Source organism: Mustela putorius, unplaced genomic scaffold, assembly GCF_011764305.1.
Source record: "Mustela putorius furo isolate JIRA1106 unplaced genomic scaffold, ASM1176430v1.1 tig00003834_pilon_pilon_pilon, whole genome shotgun sequence".
In the NCBI taxonomy this organism is placed as follows: Eukaryota; Metazoa; Chordata; class Mammalia; order Carnivora; family Mustelidae; genus Mustela; species Mustela putorius.
In genome coordinates this window covers 98,691,711-98,709,414 of record NW_025421987.1, presented here as the reverse complement: position 1 = coordinate 98,709,414, position 17,704 = coordinate 98,691,711, and the positions used below count along the sequence as shown (strand labels likewise).

The 17,704-nt window shown below is 40.3% G+C and overlaps 2 protein-coding genes across 4 annotated transcripts in view; both read right to left on the bottom strand.

Annotated features, from left to right (window-relative positions):
* CCDC14 (coiled-coil domain containing 14) overlaps positions 1-8,999 on the bottom strand; it is a 49,183-nt gene extending 40,184 nt beyond the window's left edge. Inside the window, exons 1-5 of one of the 3 annotated variants that reach the window (XM_045088816.1) lie at positions 8,844-8,999; positions 1,422-1,477; positions 1,025-1,097; positions 715-784; positions 504-623 (exon numbers count right to left, since the gene is read on the bottom strand). In XM_045088816.1, coding sequence (XP_044944751.1) covers positions 504-623; positions 715-784; positions 1,025-1,097; positions 1,422-1,477; positions 8,844-8,873 — 349 coding nt within the window. In that variant the 5' untranslated portion in view covers positions 8,874-8,999. Of the gene's footprint in view, positions 1-503; positions 624-714; positions 785-1,024; positions 1,098-1,421; positions 1,478-1,608; positions 1,635-8,843 lie in introns of those variants that run through there. The other 2 variants (XM_004745427.3, XM_045088815.1) reach the window with 2 other exon arrangements.
* A 4,027-nt stretch (positions 9,000-13,026) lies between these two features.
* Positions 13,027-14,105, bottom strand: LOC123394442 (uracil-DNA glycosylase-like). Its single transcript, XM_045088814.1, has one exon. The coding sequence runs from the start codon at positions 14,076-14,078 to the stop codon at positions 13,137-13,139; it is 942 nt and encodes a 313-aa protein (XP_044944749.1). The 5' UTR covers positions 14,079-14,105; the 3' UTR covers positions 13,027-13,136.
* Positions 14,106-17,704: the final 3,599 nt, after the last annotated feature.

Here is a 17,704-nt window from a genome sequence, read left to right as displayed (position 1 = left end):
AAGTGGACTAGAGGGGTACCTGGGTGGCTCAGTGGGTTAAAGCCTCTGCCTTTGGCTCAGGTCAGGATCCCAGGTCTCAGGTCCTGGGATCAAGCCCCGCATCGGCCTCTCTGCTTAGCAGGGAGCCTGCTTCCTATTCTCTCTTTGCCTGCCTCTCTGCCTACTTGTGATCTCTGTCTGTCAAATAAATAAATAAAATCTTAAGGAAAAAAAAAAAAAAGAAGTGGACTAGAGATAGACAAGCATAACACACACATACTAACCTGAATAACCACATATTATTAAAATGAAAGACCAACTGCATACTCTCAATAATTTATCAAAACCCTCAGAATTAAAGATCATATGTATTTTTAAGATTTTGTTTATTTTTAAAGTAATCTCTATACCCAACATGGGGCTCAAATTCATGACTCCAAGATCAAGAGTCACACGCTCCACTGACTGAGTCAGCCAGGAGCCCCAGAGATCATATTTAAACAAAAAAGAGAAAAAATACTTACAAATTTCCTTCCGGACTCCTGAAGGAATATGTTTTTCATGTCCTTTCTTTTTAGCTCCAAATCTTTTGCCTTCTAAGGATCTGGGATTAAATCTATTTTCTGAACATGCTGTTTCTGAACCTATTAATAATTAAAACAAAAATTCATTTGCATTAAGAGAATTATTTGAGAAAAAGTGATTAGCAAAGAGGTATTTAAAAAATTAAAAAACCTGAATCTTCATTTCTCAAAATGTCCCGCAGCAAAGAAGCACAACCATCAAGCCCTTGTACAGTTTCAGTCTGTAAGGAGAAAGTCATTTAGAAAAGCACAGATGAAATTTTAGTACAGGAGGAAAAAAAACAACAAATCGTGTAGTTTTAAAATTTCTTTTTTCAGATTCAACTTATTATTGGCAGAAAACATATTTTAAAGCAAAAAACCTTCAATAATTTACCTCTGAATTTTTATTCCCACTTCTTAGCTTTTATCTGAAGATTAATTAAAATAATGTATATTGTATCTATTCAGTTTAATCTTACCTGACTTTCTGAATCAGAATGGATAGCATAGCCAGAATCTGCATTAAAACGTGATATCTTTCTTAAATTGGTCCTAGAAAATAAGTTCATTAATATTTTCACAAATACTACAAAAATTTTTTCCAAAATATATTAATAAGTAGTATATTTTCTTCCCAGCAAAAGTTGGATATAAAATCCTATATAAATAAAATGGATTTATATAGGATTTTATAATGATTATAAGAATTGTTTAACTAAAATGAGCAACATGAGTAGAAATATGGAAGGTTCCTCCCCAGAGTTTGTGATGGTAGAGACCCATCTATTTTTCTGGGATAGGCAAAATTTAGTGCAGTCCAAAGACTGAAAAGCTTCTTGAGACTTTCTGGAGTTGTAATCTTCTTTAAGTACTTACCCTTTCTTTCCATTTGTTAATTTAGCAGGTCCAGTGTGTTTTCCTGAAGACAACACCTATGATATAATGCATTATATTATAGTAAATATACAAATATTGTTCTAATATATTCTTAGTAGACTGTCTTGACAAAACCTGAAATGTTGTTTCCTTTCTTTTTGTGGTAAAAACGTGACATAAAATTTACCATTATAGGGCGCCTGGGTGGCTCAGTTGGTTAAGCAACTGCCTTCAGCTCAGGTCATGATCCTGGAGTCCCAGGATCGAGTCCTGCACTGGGCTCCCAGCTCCATGGAGTCTGCTTTTCCCTCTGACCTTCTCCCCTCTCATCCTCTCTCTCACTCTCTCCCAAATAAATAAAATCTAAAAAAAAAAAAAATTACCATTGTAGCCATTTTTTAATGTACAGTTCCATGGCATTAAATACATTCACACTGTACAACCAACATTACACTCCATCCTGCCCCTAGGCCCATAGAACCACTCTTCTAATTGCTGTCTCTATGAATCTGACTACTCTAGGAAGTTTAAATAAGTGGAATCATACAGTATTTTTCCTTTTGTGACTAGCTTATTTCACTTCACCTAGTGTCTTAGAGCAAATGTCAAAATTTCCTTTCTTTCTAAGACTGAACAATATTCCACATGTATATAGCATGTTATTAATTTTATAAATGTACTATATCCTATAAATCCATTACAATTGAACTCTTATTAACAAATTGATTAATAAATTGTTTGCCAAGAGAACAGCACATATATTTGTTCCTCAAGTCTGTGTAAGCTGAAAATGAAGTTGAGGTATTATCTTAACCAGAAGTATCTACTACTCTAAGTTTGGACGATACTCAATCTCTGAACATGTTCTACATTCCCCAGTCTTCAAAATATAAAGTTAATTCAACATATATCACAGAGTTCATAACTCTGATTCTATTTATCCACATTATTTAGAATTCCTGACAAGACCAGCCCATGAAAACTCTTTATCTACAACTCATTCTGTTACTTTCTTTTCAAACTCATATAATAGTATTTTTAAAAACAATTTTATTATTTTTAAATATTAATAATTTTAAATCATTATTATAATTAAAAGTAAAATAAATGGGCTACCTTTGTGTATGAGAAAGAAAAAAAATGCCCTTGCTTTAACATGCATCCAATTTCTTGAAAGTTAGGCAAGTAAAAGTTCATGGTGTCTGTCTCTGGGGAGGGAAACAGAATCTAGGGGACAGCGCAAGAAAGAAAACTTTCCATGGTAACTATAGTCTCTATTTAAAATATAATTTTCAAAAGACTTTATTTATTTATTTGCCAGAGAGAGAGAGAGAGAGCACAAGCAGGGGGAGCACAGGCTCCCTGCTGAGCAAGGAGTACAATGTGGGACTCAACGGGATCATGACCTGAGCCAAAGGCAGACGCTTGACCAACTGAGCCACCCAGGGGTCCATAAATATAATTTTTAAAAGGTGAGTTAAATTCTCTACTCACTCCCTCATTTCACCCTTCGAAAGTAGTTACTGTTGGCAGTTACATTTATGGTTTTTCCTGACATGTTTAATATTTCATCCCAAGAAAGCTTTGAGTAGTAACTACTAAACTATCTGTAGTTACATGCAACTGAGAACACATTTTAAAAATTGGGTGAATAGAGGGGCGCCTGGGTGGCTCAGTGGGTTAAGCCGCTGCCTTCGGCTCAGGTCATGATCTCAGAGTCCTGGGATCGAGTCCCACATCGGGCTCTCTGCTCAGCAGGGAGCCTGCTTCCTCCTCTCTCTCTGCCTGCCTCTCTGCCTACTTGTGATCTCTCTCTGTCAAATAAATAAATAAAATCTTTAAAAAAAATAATAAAAAATTGGGTGAATAGAGTTATACTTCTCTTTGAGATAACCTGGGATATGATGGGGTCATAAGGCCAGCAAAGAGACCCAAAACTGTAGGAAATAAGACCCTATGTAGCATTACTCTGCTGATCCCTGCAGGACACCATTAGGGTCCTTCCCTTTGGTACACACGTATGTTGGTGTTCTGGGCAGAATCATAACATAATTCCAAACCATGGTGCTGCATGCTGCAATGTTCTGAACCAAGTCCAGCAATAACTACCGTAATTATTATATTTCAAAAAATTTTTTAAATGTATACACAGGTAAACATATGGCCTAACTGTAGGATTACATATTTCTCCAAAAAACACACATGAGGTTATATTACAGAAAACAAGGCAACGAAAATTACTCAGGATAAAAGCACCCTGCAACACCAAGTAACTATCATATTGGCACATTCCCATCAAAGCTTTTTTTGGCAATTTTTATTCTGAAATAACAGTACAAAGAATTTCTGTATACACTTTACCAAGATTCCCCAACTGTTGCTATTTCACTATATCTGCCATGTTCTCTCAAAATATATATAGTAACACAATATATACAATACGTAAAATATATATATAGTATTATTGTTTTTCTGAACCATAGCAGGGTAAGTTGCAGGTATGATATTAAATATTTATTCCTAAATATTTCCCAAGAACAAATCTCTTATATAACCACAGTATAATTATCAAAACCAGGAAATTAATATTGATACCATATTATAAACCATTGACCTTATTATTCACATCTTGCCAATTATTCCAATACTGTCCTTTATCGAAAATAATGCTAGTCCATGTACAATGCAGGATCCTATGTTGCATTGAATTGTCACACCTCAATGGTCTTCTTTAATCTGGAATAGTTCCTTATCAATCATTGTCTTTTATAAGCTTCACATACTTAAAGAGTACAAACCAATTATGTTGCAGAATGTCCCTCTGGACATTTAGACTTATCTGATTTTCCCTCATGATTAGATTCAGGTTGGACATTTTTGCCAGAAATACCACAAAAGTGAAGTTTTGTCCGTCTTAGTAAATGAGTAAGCATATGGTATGTTTGTCCTATCACTGGTGATGTAAACTTTGTTATTTAAGATGGTGTCTGCCAGGTTCTTCTCTGTAAGGTTACTATTTTTACCTTTGTATTAAGCATTTAATGGGCAGATACTTTGAGATTATGCAACCTTCCTAATCATTAGACTTTCACCCAGTAGTTTTAGCACCCATTGATGATTCTTGCCTTAATCCACCTGTTTGTGAAATGGTGACTTGTCTAACATCATTCCTTCTACATTTCTTAGTTGGCATTCAACTCTAGGTAAGCACTTTTCCTTCATTGTTTGTTAGTTTGGACTCATTGATTCTTATTTTATTCAGTGGATTATGATCCATTATCATTATTTAAAATATTTTGATGTGGGGTGCCTGGGTGGCTCAGTGGGTTAAGCCTCTGCCTTCGGCTCAGGTCATGATCCCAGGGTCCTGGGATCGAGCCCCGCATCGGGCTCTCTGCTCAGCAGGGAGCCTGCTTCCTCCTCTCTCTGCCTGCCTCTGCCTACCTCTGATCTCTGTCAAATAAATAAATAAAATCTTTAAAAAATAAAAAATAAGATATTTTGATGTGGGGTGCCTGGGTGGCTCAGTGGGTTAAGACTCTGCCTTTGGCTCAGGTCATGATCTCAGGGTCGTGGGATCAAGCCCAGCATTGGGCTCTCGGCTCAGCAGGGCGCCTGCTTCCTACTCTCTCTCTGCCTGCCTCTCTGCCTACTTGTGATCTCTCTCTCTCTCTCTGTCAAATAAATAAATAAAATCTTTAAAAAATAAAATATTTTGATGTTCCAATTGTCCCAGATTCCATCAAGTGGTAGTCTTTTCAAACTGGCTCTTCTATCATTTTAACATGTTCCCATTATTTTTTGAGTAATTCCTTATTTTCTGCAACAAGGTGTTCTGGGTTCATCCTTTGATTTTTTTGTTTTTTCCACTGTCGTAAGAACACTTAACATGAGCTCTATTTTCTTTACAAATTTTTAAGTGCACGATACCATACAGTTAACTATAGGCATGATGTTGTAGAGCAGATCTCTAGAACTTATTTATCTTGCTTGCATAACTGAAACTTTATACCTGTTGAGTAGCAACTCCCCAATTCCCCCCATCTCCAGCCTCTGGCATCTACCATTCTGCTCTCTGCATCTATGATTATGACTATCTTAGATCCCTTATATAAGTGGAATAATGCAGTATCTGTCCTTTTGATCAGCTTATTTCACTTAGTATAATATCCTCAAGGTTCACCCATTTTGCATATGGCAGGATTTTTCTTTTTAATGCTGAATAATATTCCATTGTAGGTATATAGCACATTTTTTTCATCCATTTATCCATCAATAGACATTTAGGTTGCCTTCACATCTTGGCTACTGTGAATAATGCTGCAATGAACAAAGAAGTGCAAATATCTCTTTAAGATCATATTCTTTTGTATAAAAACCCTGGAGTAGAATTTCTGGATCATTTGAGGTGTATTTTTAACTTGTTGAGGAACCGTCATGCTATTTTTTATAGCAGCTGCACCATTTTATATTTTCATCAACAGTTTATAAGGGTTCCAATTTCTCTACATCGTTGCCAATGAGAACTGCCATCCTAAAAGGTGTGAAGTGATACCTCATTATGGTTTTGATTTGCATTTTCCTAATGACTAGCAATGCTGAAATCTCTTCATGTGCTTACTGGCCTTTTATACTTCTTCTTTGGAGAAAAGTCTATTTGAGTCTTTTGCTCATTTTTTAATCAGGTTATCTGGCTTTTTGTTACTGAGTTGCAGGAGTTCCTGATATAGATTGGATATTAAACCTTTAGTAGACAGAGGGTTTACAAATCTTTTTTCCCCACTCCATGTAAGTTGCCCTTTCACTCTGTTGTTTCCTTTACTCTGCAGATGCTTTTTATTATGATGTATCCAGGCTCATCTTTTTAATTTTCCTGCTTCAGCCGTGGAATTGACCATTCCTCCATGAAGTTGTGGTTCTTTAGTGGACGATGATATTTAGAAACCAAGATCTAGGCACTAGGTATTCCTCCTGGGACTTCCAATCTTTTTTCATGATGTATGATTAACTTAGTCATGACTAGGTAGTTACAAAAAAGTAAATCTTATGGTTTTATTTTTAAATGTTTCCATATTAGCCCTTCAAAATTTTTAAGGCTGTCCTAAGCCTTGAGGATATAAATTGTGTAGTAAAGGGGGTAGACAGATTGGCATCACCTCTAACCTGAAAAGCAGTTTGATTATGGTTAGCACCAAGCACCAAGTATTTCCTTGAGTGGAAGTAACATAACATGTCCTTGGTTTGCTTCATATTTTTCACAATTTCACAACTGGAAAACAAGCCTGAGATAAACCTTCAAATATACAGAAAAAAAGCCTTTTCATAGTCAGGATTAAAAGCTTATTTATTTGATGAAAGGCCATTATTCATTTAATAGCCCTTGATAAAAATTACAAAAATATTCTCCAAAAGGAGTACCCCAAATCACAATGCATGAGACAATCATTTTGCTTTATCTCACATTTACTTCCACTGGGTATTATCATTAAGCTATTCGTCTCTGCTATTTGAGAAAAATATAAGCATTTCTTAGAAGTTGTATCTCCTACAATAAGTACAAGATAAAATTACATTTGTGGAATAATTTAGAATATCCCTAAGTCTTTCATGACTTATTATTTCTGTGAAGTAGGAACCTAAATTTCAGAAAGGAGGCTTGTTTAAAGTCATACATCTGATTAAATATAGTGTAATATATAAAAGAATGGACTCTGGCACCAGCTTTGTGGGTCTGAATCCTGCTGCACAGCTAAAGAGTTTTGTAACTGTAGGAAAATTATTTTAACTCTTCATCCCTCAATTTCCTCATCTATAAAGTGGAGATGATAATAGTATCTACCTCATAAAGCTATTACAAATATTAATTTTGTGAACTATGAATTATGTGTATTATGTAAAAATACTTAACAGTAGCATCTGTCACACAAGTGCAACCTAAATGTAAGCTATTTTTATTGTTAATATGGTTGCAAAATGTTTTAAGGGGACCAAATTTTTTCCCAAGAGTGAAACAGATGCTTTTACAAGTTTCTCTCATTTAATCTCCCAAATTCTTTGAGACAGAATGATACCTATTTACACCTATTTTATAGCTAAAGGAAAGGAGGCTTAGAGAAGTAAAAAGTACTTTGCTTAATATCACTACCACAGTAGTGGCAGAATTGGAACTTGAAATCTGTAGGTGACCATGATTATAAAAACCATGTTTTCTCCCCTTTTCTGACTTCCCATACTCTGAGTTCACTCAGTATAAAAGAAAGATCTATAAAGGTGATCCTCAAGAAAGTCTTGAGTCAGGTCTTGAAAAAAAGCGTTTAAGATTCACATAATGGAGAAGACAGCATTATAGGCGAGTTGATAAATGAAGGGAGATTTAAAAAAAAAAAAAACAGAGAGGTGGATAATATTTAAAGAGGAGTAAGATCACTCTAGGGAGTGAGTCTCTGTGAGAAATAGTTGATTCAATACCTGAAAATCTACTATATGTCAGGTGCTGTCCTAAGCCTTAAGGATATAGAGGTCAATTGTGTAGCAAGGGAGGCGGACTAGCCTGAAAAGCAGTTTGATTATGGTTAGCACCAAGCACGAAAGGGACGGCAAGGAGAACCCAAACAACGGGGATGTGCGAGTGCTAGGCAAGCCTTCTATAAGCGGCCCTTGAACTGAGGAGGAGATGGAGAGTGGAAGTACCAGGAACAGAAGGGCATTCGAGACAGGACAGAAAAGAAACTGCAAAGGCATGGAAGCATAAGGGAGCGCGGGGCATCCAGGACGTCGCAGAACAAACAGGTGATCAGTGCTGGATACTTTTGAGATGGAGGCGGGGTCTGGTAAGGAATGCACTGGCGGGATCAAAAAACGGCTATGCTGACAGGTCGAAGAACTTATCTTTCTACCTCGAAATCGAAGTGTTCATGTCTATTTTTAAGCAGAAAAGCGCATCATTTACTTACAACGAGGGGTGTGCATTTGGGAGAGGTAAGGCTGAAGGCGCGGACACTAACTGGGAGTCGTTGGTTTTTACTAGCGGTAAAATACCAGCAATTGTGCCGGAGGGCCGGCTAATGGCGGCACTAGGTGGAAAAGCCGAGAACCTGGATTTGATGCGACAGCGTACTGAGCCTTCACAGGTTAAGTCACCCCACCCAGGGCGGAGGCTGGACTCGAACCCGCGTCCCACCCCACAGCCAGCACTCTGGAGGGCTACTACGATCAAAACAGAATATAGGTCTATGGACAGAACGGCGGTATTAGGATGTTAAGATTGGGTGTCCGCCCAACTCCCCCTTCTCAGAATTTTTAAATGCCGCCGCACAGTCTTTGTTTTTACTTTTGTTCAGAGTTTTGCACTTTTCCTGGCACTAGAACCCCCTCAGTCCCTCTCTACCCCTATGGCGGACGCCTCAGATTCGCAGCCCTCACCTGGCCCGATCGAGATCCGGACCTGACCATTTCTCGCAGCCTCAAAGAAGCCCAACCGGAGGGAAGTAAAGCCGCTCGATAAAAGGAATTAACCGCCGCGGACTCCCGGCCCCCTTTGGCCCGCCCCCCAAGCTTCCGCTTCCGGGAAGGAGCCCGCCGAATGCCGCGCCTCATAGTTTCTGGACTGCGGGCGGACGCCTCTCCAGTACTCCCAGCACAGCGCTCTAGGCGTGCGCAATAGACCCCTCCCAGCCGCCAGCTCGTCACACACAGGCAGAGAGTGTGGGAAAAGCCCACAGAACGCTAACGGGGAGGGCGGGGCGGGGCGGCCGGGCTGGAGGGCGGAGCGGGGCCGGGCCCGAGTTTGGGGGCGGGGCCATCCGGAGGGGGCGCGGAGTGAGAGAGCCAGGGGTCTGAAAGAACCAAGTTCGCTGCCCTGTTGTAAGGGCTTCTGGTGCCGGAGCGCTGCCCTGAACGACTTAGGGGAAGTGGCCACAAGGGCTCTCCAGGGTCGGAGGAAGGGGCTAAGGGAGAGGGCTGATAGGTTTGAAAAGGAATTGGTTCTGCTCTGTTTTGTGTGCCATTTTGAATGACTTTGTTTTTTTTTTTTTTTTTTAAGAATTTATTTATTTGACAGAGAGATCACAAGTAGGCAGAGCAGCAGGCCCAGAGAGAGGAGGAAGCAGGCTCCCCTCTGAGCAGAGGGCCAGATGCGGGACTCCATTCCAGAACCCTGAGAACAAGTCCTGGGCCAAAGGCGGAGCCTTAACCCACTGAGCCATCCAGGTGCCCCATTAATGACTTTGTTTTTGATAGTCAATAAAAATCAATGAATCCTGGAACACTATATCAAAAACTAATGATATGCTGTAGATGACTAACATAACACACACAAAATAAATAAATAAAAATTTAAAAATCCTGTTTGGTGATCTTTGCGTAATTCTGATGGCAATTTAAAAATTATTCACTGTGGCCCTTGAACTCAGAACGGTGCTCATTAATTGGGATTTTTGTTTTACTTCCATGCATAGTTATTTACTCTCCAATCGAGGTAATTACTGTTAATGAAGAATGACTCCGTGTTCCTGTATTAGCATGCTTCACGGTTTTTAATGGGAATTAGTCTTTGGTGTTTAAGGCATGGAGTTTTGGGTTAATGTTTTAAATCAAATTGGGGAGAAATTAAATAACCCAACTGATTATATTTTTAATAGGAAGAAGAGCTATGTTTTCAAAGCCTTAGTTACAATGAAAATAAAAATCCAAAAACTAAAAGCATACCGATTTGGGGAAACAAGGCATTTAATAAATCTAGCTTTGTATTGAATTAGACTCTCCCTTCTTCATCCCTCTCCTATTAAGTATTTAACATAGTTACTTGAGATTGCAAAGTTTCTTCTAAATTGACTTGATTTTTAGAAACTTACAATGATTTTTCTTAATACATGCTTATTTTAGAAAATAAAGGTCAGAACTGAAAAATCACCCATAATCTCAGAGAGTACCACTCTCAGCAGTTCGGTGCGTTCTAGATTTTTCCCAACTGTGTATATATGTTTAAGTATATTGATATGATGCATATTATTATAACATGAGAGTTTTAATATCAACATGGCTTCTCAGTAATTTACAATTACAAAATGGCTGCCTGATGTACCATTTCCCCACTGCTTGGAAGTTTGTGCTCCTCCTTGTGTTTTTGTTTGTCTGCTTTTTGGTTTTTCCTTTTACCCCCCTCTTTTTTATTATTTATTTATTTATTTTAAAGATTTTATTTATTCATTTGACAGAGATCACAAGTAGGCAGAGAAGCAGGCAGAGAAGAGAGAGAAGTTGGGGAGGAAGCAGGCTCCCTGCTGAGCAGAGAGCCTGATGCAGGACCCTGAGATCATGATCTGAGCTGAAGGCAGAGGCTTAACCCACTGAGCCACCCAGGCGTCCCCCTGCTCTTTTTTAGTTAAGGTTTTCTCTTCCAGTGTTTTTGTTCTTGTTTTCTCAACTTTGTTTTATTGTGGTAAAATATACAAAACATAAAATACACATCTTAGCCATTTTTAAGTACACAATTCAGGGTCGCCTGGGTGGCTCAGTGGCTTAAATCCTCTGCCTTCGGTTCAGGTCATGATCCCAGGGTCCTGGGATGGAGCCCCGTGTGGCATAGGGCTCTCTGCTCAGCAAGGAGCCTACTTCCTCCTTTCTGTCTCTGCCTGCCTCTCTGCCTACCTGAGATCTCTGTCAAATAAAACAAAAACAAACAAACAAACAAAAACTTAAGTGCACAATTCAGTGGTGCTAAATACATTCATAGTGTTGTGCAACCATCACCACCATCATCTCCTGAACTGTTTTCATCTTCTGAAAGTCAAACTGCATACCCATTAACCCCCCAACTCCTGGGAAGCCTCTGGCAACCACTCTTCTACATCCTGTCTCAGTGATTTTGATCAAGTATCTCATATAAACAAGATCATACAGGGGCACCTAGATGGCTCAGTTGGTTAAGCATCTACCTTGGACTCCAGCCATGTCCCCTAGGTCCTGGGGTGTAGTCCTGGGTTAGAGCCCCAAGCCCACTGCTTCTTCCTCTCCCTCTGCCTGCCATTCCCCCTGCTTATGCTCTTTCTCTGTCAAATAAATAACTAAAAAAAAAAAACAAAACCCACCAAACCACAAGAACATAGAATATTATCCTTTGTGATAGGCTTATTTCATTTGTCTCCCAAAGTTCATCCATCTTATAGCATATGTCAAAATTCCCTTCCTTTTTAATATTTCATTGTATGTATATACCACATTTGTTTGTTTATGTATTTATCTGTTGATGGACATTTAAGTTGCTTCCACATTTTAGCTATTGTAAATATTGTGGCTGTGAACATGGGTATACTATTATCTCTGCCAGACACTCCTTTCAATTTTGAGGGGAATATACTCAGAATTGCAGGATCATATGGTAATTCTATTTAATTTTTTGAGGAATCACCATACTCTTTTCCACATGACTATATTATTTTATATATTCCCACTAACAGTGATAAAGTTCCAATTTCTCCACATTCTCCCTAACACTTATTTTCCATTTGTTTCTGTTGTTGTTATTTGTTTTTGATGATAGCCATCCTAGTGGGTGTGAGATGGTATCTCATTGTAATTTTGATTTGCATTTCCCTAATGATTAGTAATGTTGAATATCTTTTCATGTGCTTATTGGTCATTTGTGTATCTTCTTTGGAGAAATTTCTATTCAAGTCCTTTGCCCATTTTTTTAAGCTTAAATTTTAGTTAACATACAGTGCAATATTGATTTCTGGAGTAGAATTCAGTGATTCATCACTTACGTAGAACACCCAGTGCTCATCGCAAGTGCCTACTTATTTTATTTTTTATTTTTTATTTTTTATTTTTTTGAAACTTCAACAATCTTTTATTCCCAAACTCGGTTAACTCTTTCCCCGGCTAACATAACAGCATCCCCAACAGGATCTAGGATGGAGGTGCAGACCTAAGGAAGACTGTCTCCCCAATAGGAAATTACAAAATATATATATATACAACTGCATATTTCTAAAACAGCGAAATTCACCAGTGTTGCAGGGGGGAAAAAAAATCCCCACGTGATTTCAGTCCATAGAAAACAGCCTTTGGCAGTCTGTGCTGCCTTAAAAACCTAGGAGAAAAGCATTTTCTCGCTTAAAAAAAAAAAAAGTAAAAATTTCCCCTTTCAATTTCCACTGCTCACTCCTAGAAACACCCAGAGGATTAACTATAAAAATAAGCCCCAGCTCATTTCCCTCTGCTTGTCTGTGAAGACTCACACAGCATTCTTCAATTTCTAGGCACTTGCAAACTGTCCTGCTTCCTTCAGGAGTGGGGGCCTGAGGGCTCAGGAAAGGATGGAGGGAACAGATGTATTTGGCCAAGAACTGGAATGCCAGGCAGGGCATTGGCGGGGGAGGGGAGGGGGACTTTCTAGATAAACACACCTGATACCTTTAACCAAAAGTCTAACCCGCCAGGTAAAAAACAAATAGCAGCTGACTGTACCAAGAGGTGCTTCTGTCCCCCGTCCCCTTCCACCATAAGGTGACAGAAGTTGTCTCTGTATTTGACCCCCCCCCCCCAAACACGGTGACAGCAGGTTTTAGGCCAAAGCCATGTTGCAAAGACAGCCACATAGTCCTAGCCAGGGTAGAGAGCCCTGAAGGCTTCTGTCTGGGTCATGCGGTCACTCCTAGCAAATACTTTGATAGCTTCCAGAGAACTGCCCAGAGACAGCCCTTCAGATCAGAGTCACAGGTCCTTCCAGTTGATGGGCTCCTTGCCAGACTTCTGCAGCAGCTCATTGGTTTTAGAGAAATGTCTACATCCAAAGAACCTTCTGTACACCGACAATGGGGAGGGGTGGGCTGTCTGTAGCACATGGTGGCGTTTCCTGTCAATGGCACTGCCTTTCTTCTGAGTGTAAGAGCCCCAGAGCAAAAAGACCAGGCCAGTGGAGTTCTGATTTAGCCAGGATACGACCGCATCAGTGAACTGCTCCCAACCTCTCTCCTTGTGAAAATTAGCCTGGTGTGCCCGGACGGTGAGGACAGCATTGAGTAAGAGAACACCTTGCTTGGCCCACCCAGATAAATCTCCGTGACCAGGATGAACGAAACCCTCTATGTCTGTAGACAGCTCTTTATAAATGTTCTCCAAACTGGGTGGCGGTGGAACGGGTCTTTGAACACTAAAGCAGAGCCCATGGGCTTGGTTGGGTCCATGATACGGATCCTGTCCCAGGATGACAACCTTCACATGTCTTATGTCACACATCTGGGTCCACGTGAAGACTTGGTGTGGGGGTGGATAAACAGTGTAATGTTTTCTTTCTTCCGCGACAAATCCCATTAGCTTGATGAAATACGGTTTCCCGAACTCCGCGGTGAGCGGCTTCTTCCAACTCTCACCGAAACCCACTGGCACGTTGCGCGCGGGGAGTCTGAGCAGGGCGGCGGCCTTGTTCCTCTGGATACGGATCAACTGCTCGGGGCTCAGCGGCGAGGAGGGCGGCGTGCCGGGGTCCTCCTGCCCGGCCCGGGCCTTCTTGGGGGGACTTGCCGCCGCATCCCGGCTCTCCTCAGCCACCGCCGCCACGCCGGTCCCCGGGTCGGCCGGCTCGGGACTGCGGGCACGTCGCTTCCCGGCGGGGGTGGGAGAGAAAAAGGAGTAGAGGGTCTTCTGGCCGATCATCCCGGAGCCGAGGAGAGCGGCCGCGCGCCGCTCTGCCGCTCGGAGAACCCGCCGTCTGCCGCAAGTGCCTACTTTAATACCCATCACCCATCTAGCCTATTCCCCACCCACATCCCTCCATCAACCCTCACTTCGTTCTCTATTGTTAACAGTCTCTTATGGTTTGTTTCCCTCTCTCCTTTCACCTCCTTCCCATATGGTCATCTGTTTTCTTTCTTAAATTCCACATATGAGTGAGATTGTATGGTATTTGTCTTTCTCCGACTGACTTATTTCGCTTAGCATAATACACTCAAGCTCCATCCACATTGATGCAAATGGCAAGATTTCATTCTTTTTGATGGCTGAGTCATATTCCATTGTGTATATACACCACCTCTTCTTTATCCATTCATCAATAAATGGACGTTTGGGCTCTTTCCATAGTTTGGCTATTGTTGATAATACTGCTATAAACATCAGGGTGCAGAGAAACTTGGGTGATTCAGTCAGTTAAGCATTTGGTCTCTGCCCAGGTCATGATCCCAGGGTCCTAGGATCGAGCTGCATCAGGCTCCCCAATCATGGGGAGTCTGCTTCTCTCCCACCCCGCCCCTCCCCATGACTGTATCTCTCTCTCTCTCTCTCTCAAATAAATAAATAATCTTTAAAAAGGAAATTTTTTAAAAATCGAGGTGCAGTTGTCCTTTTTGATCACTGTTTGTATCCTTGAGTAAATGCCTAGTAGTGCCATAGCTGGGTTGTAGGGTGGTTCTATTTTTAACTTTTTGAGGACCCTCCATATTCTCCAGAGTGCCTACACAGTTTGCATACCCACCGACAGTTCTTTGCCCATTTTTTAACTGGGTTGTTTGTAGTTTTGTTGATGAGTTCTGGAGTTTTCTACATATTCTGTACATGAATATCTTATCAAATATATGATTTGCAAATATTTTCTCCTATTCTTTGGGTTGTCTTTTTACTCTCTTGATATTATTGTCTTTTGATATACAAAACTTACTTTCATGAAGTTTTCTCTTTGTCCATTGTCTCTTATTGCCTGTGTCTTTAGTGTCAATTCTAAGAAATCAATGGCAAAGCCAATGCCATGAAATTTTGCCTTAGGTTTTCTTCCAAGATTTGTATAGTTTTAAATCTTATATTTAGATCTTTGATTTATTTTTAGTTCGTTTTTGTGGATGCTGTCAGGTAAGGCTCCAACTTCATTCTTATGCATGTAGCTATCCAATTTTCCCAGCATTATTTATTCAGGAAACTGTCCTTTCTCCATTGAATGGTCCATTGTCAAAAATCATTTGATGATATATGTGAGGGTTTATTTCTGGACTATCAATTCCATTGGTCTGTATATTTGCCATTATCCCAGTACCACATTGTCTTTATTACAGTAGCATTCTAATAAGTTTCAAATCAGGAAGGGTGAATCATCCAGCTTTTTTGTTCTCTTTCTTTTTTTTTTTTTTTAAGATTTTATTTATTTATTTGACAGAGAGAAAGATCACAAGCAGGCAGAGAGGCAGGCAAAGAGAGAGAGGGAAGCAGGCTCCCCACTGAGCAGAGAGCCTGATGCAGGGCTTGATCCCAGGACCCTGGGATCATGACCTGAGCCAAAGGTAGAGGTTTAACCCACTGAGCCACCCAGGCGCCCCTTTTATTCTCTTTCAAGATAGTATTGGTTGGGGTGCTTGGATGGCTCAGTGGGTTAAGCCTCTGCCTTTGGCTCAGGTCATGATCTCAGGGTCCTGGGATTGAGCCCCACATCAGGCTCTCTGCTCAGTAGGGAGACTGCTTCCCCTTTCTTGCTCTGCCTGCCTCTCTTCCTGCTTGTGATCTCTGTCTGTCAGATAAGTAAATAAAATCTTTAAAAAAATGTAAAAAGGTAGTATTGGTTATTCAGCATCCCTTGAGATTCCATATGAATTTTAGGAAGATTTTCTATTTCTGCAAGAACTGTCACTGGGATTATGATAGGGATTAAGCTGTAAAACTCTTTGGATAATATTGAAATCTTAATAATATTAAGTATTTCAATCCATGAACATGGGATGTGTTTGCATTTATTTTTATCTTTAATTTCTTTTATCATTGTTTTGAAGTTTTCATCGTATGCCTTTTTTAAAAAATATTTTATTTGTTTATTTGACAGACAGAGACCACAAGTAGGCAGAGAGGCAGGCAGAGAGAGAGGAGGAAGCAGGCTCTCCGAGGAGCAGAGAGCCCAATGCGGGGCTCGATTCCAGGACCCTGAGATCATGACCTGAGCCAAAAGCAGAGGCCTTAACCCTCTGAGCCACCCAGGCGTCCCTGTATGTCTTTTTTTTTAATGTTTTATTCATTTGTTTATTTATTTTATTTTTAATTAACATATATTGTATTATTTGCTTCAGGTGTACAGGTCTGTGAACCATCAGTGTTACACAATTTACAGGACTCACCACAACACATACCCTCCCCAATGTCCATAACCCAGCCACCCTATCTCTACCCCCCAACCCCAGGAACCCTCACTTTGTTTTGTGAGATTGAGAGTCTCTTATGGTTTGTCTCCCTCCCTAGTCCCATCTTGTTTCATTTTTCCCCTCCCTGCCCCCCATGACCCCCTGCCCTGCCTCTCAGATTCCTCATATCAGACAGATCATATGATAACTGTCTTTCTCTGACTGACTTATTTCGCTTAGCATGATACCCTCTAGTTCCATCCACATTGTTGCAAATGGCAAGATTTGGGGGGTTTGATGGCTGCATAGTATTCCATAGTATACACCATTTCTTCTTTATCCATTCATCTGTTGATGGACATCTAGGTTCTTTCCATAGTTTGGCTATTCTAGACATTGCTGCTATAAACATTCGGGTGCATGTGCCCCTTCGGATTACTACATTTGTATCTTTAGGGTAAATACCCAGTAGTGCAATGGCTGTGTCATAGGGTAGCTCTATTTTCAACTTTTTGAGGAACCTCCATACCGTTTTCCAGAGTGGCTGCACCAGCTTGCATTCTCACCAACAGTGTAGGAGGGTTCCCCTTTTTCTGTATCCTCACCAACATCTGTCGTTTCTTGACTTATTGATTTTAGCCATTCTGACTGGTGTGAGGTGATATCTCATTGTGGTTTTGATTTGTATTTCCCTGATGCCAAGTGATGTGGAACATTTTTTCGTGTGTCTGTTGGCCATCTGGAGGTCTTCTTTGCAGAAATGTCTGTTCATGTCTTCTGCCCATTTCTTGATTGGATTATTTGTTCTTTGGGTGTTGAATTTGCTAAGTTCTTTATAGATTCTGGACACTAGCCCTTTATCTGATATGTCGTTTGCAAATATCTTCTCCCATTCTGTCAGTTGCCTTTTGGTTTTGTCAACTGTTTCCTTTGCTGTGCAAAAGCTTTTGATCTTGATGAAATCCCAGTAGTTCATTTTTGCCCTTGCTTCCGTTGCCTTTGGCAATGTTCCTAGGAAGACGTTGCTGCGGTTGAGGTTGAAGAGGTTGCTTCCTGTGTTCTCCTCAAGCATTCTGCTGGATTCCTTTCTCACACTGAGGTCCTTCATCCATTTTGAGTCTATTTTCGTGTGTGGTGTAAGGAAGTCGTCCAATTTTATTTTTCTGCATGTGGCTGTCCAATTTTCCC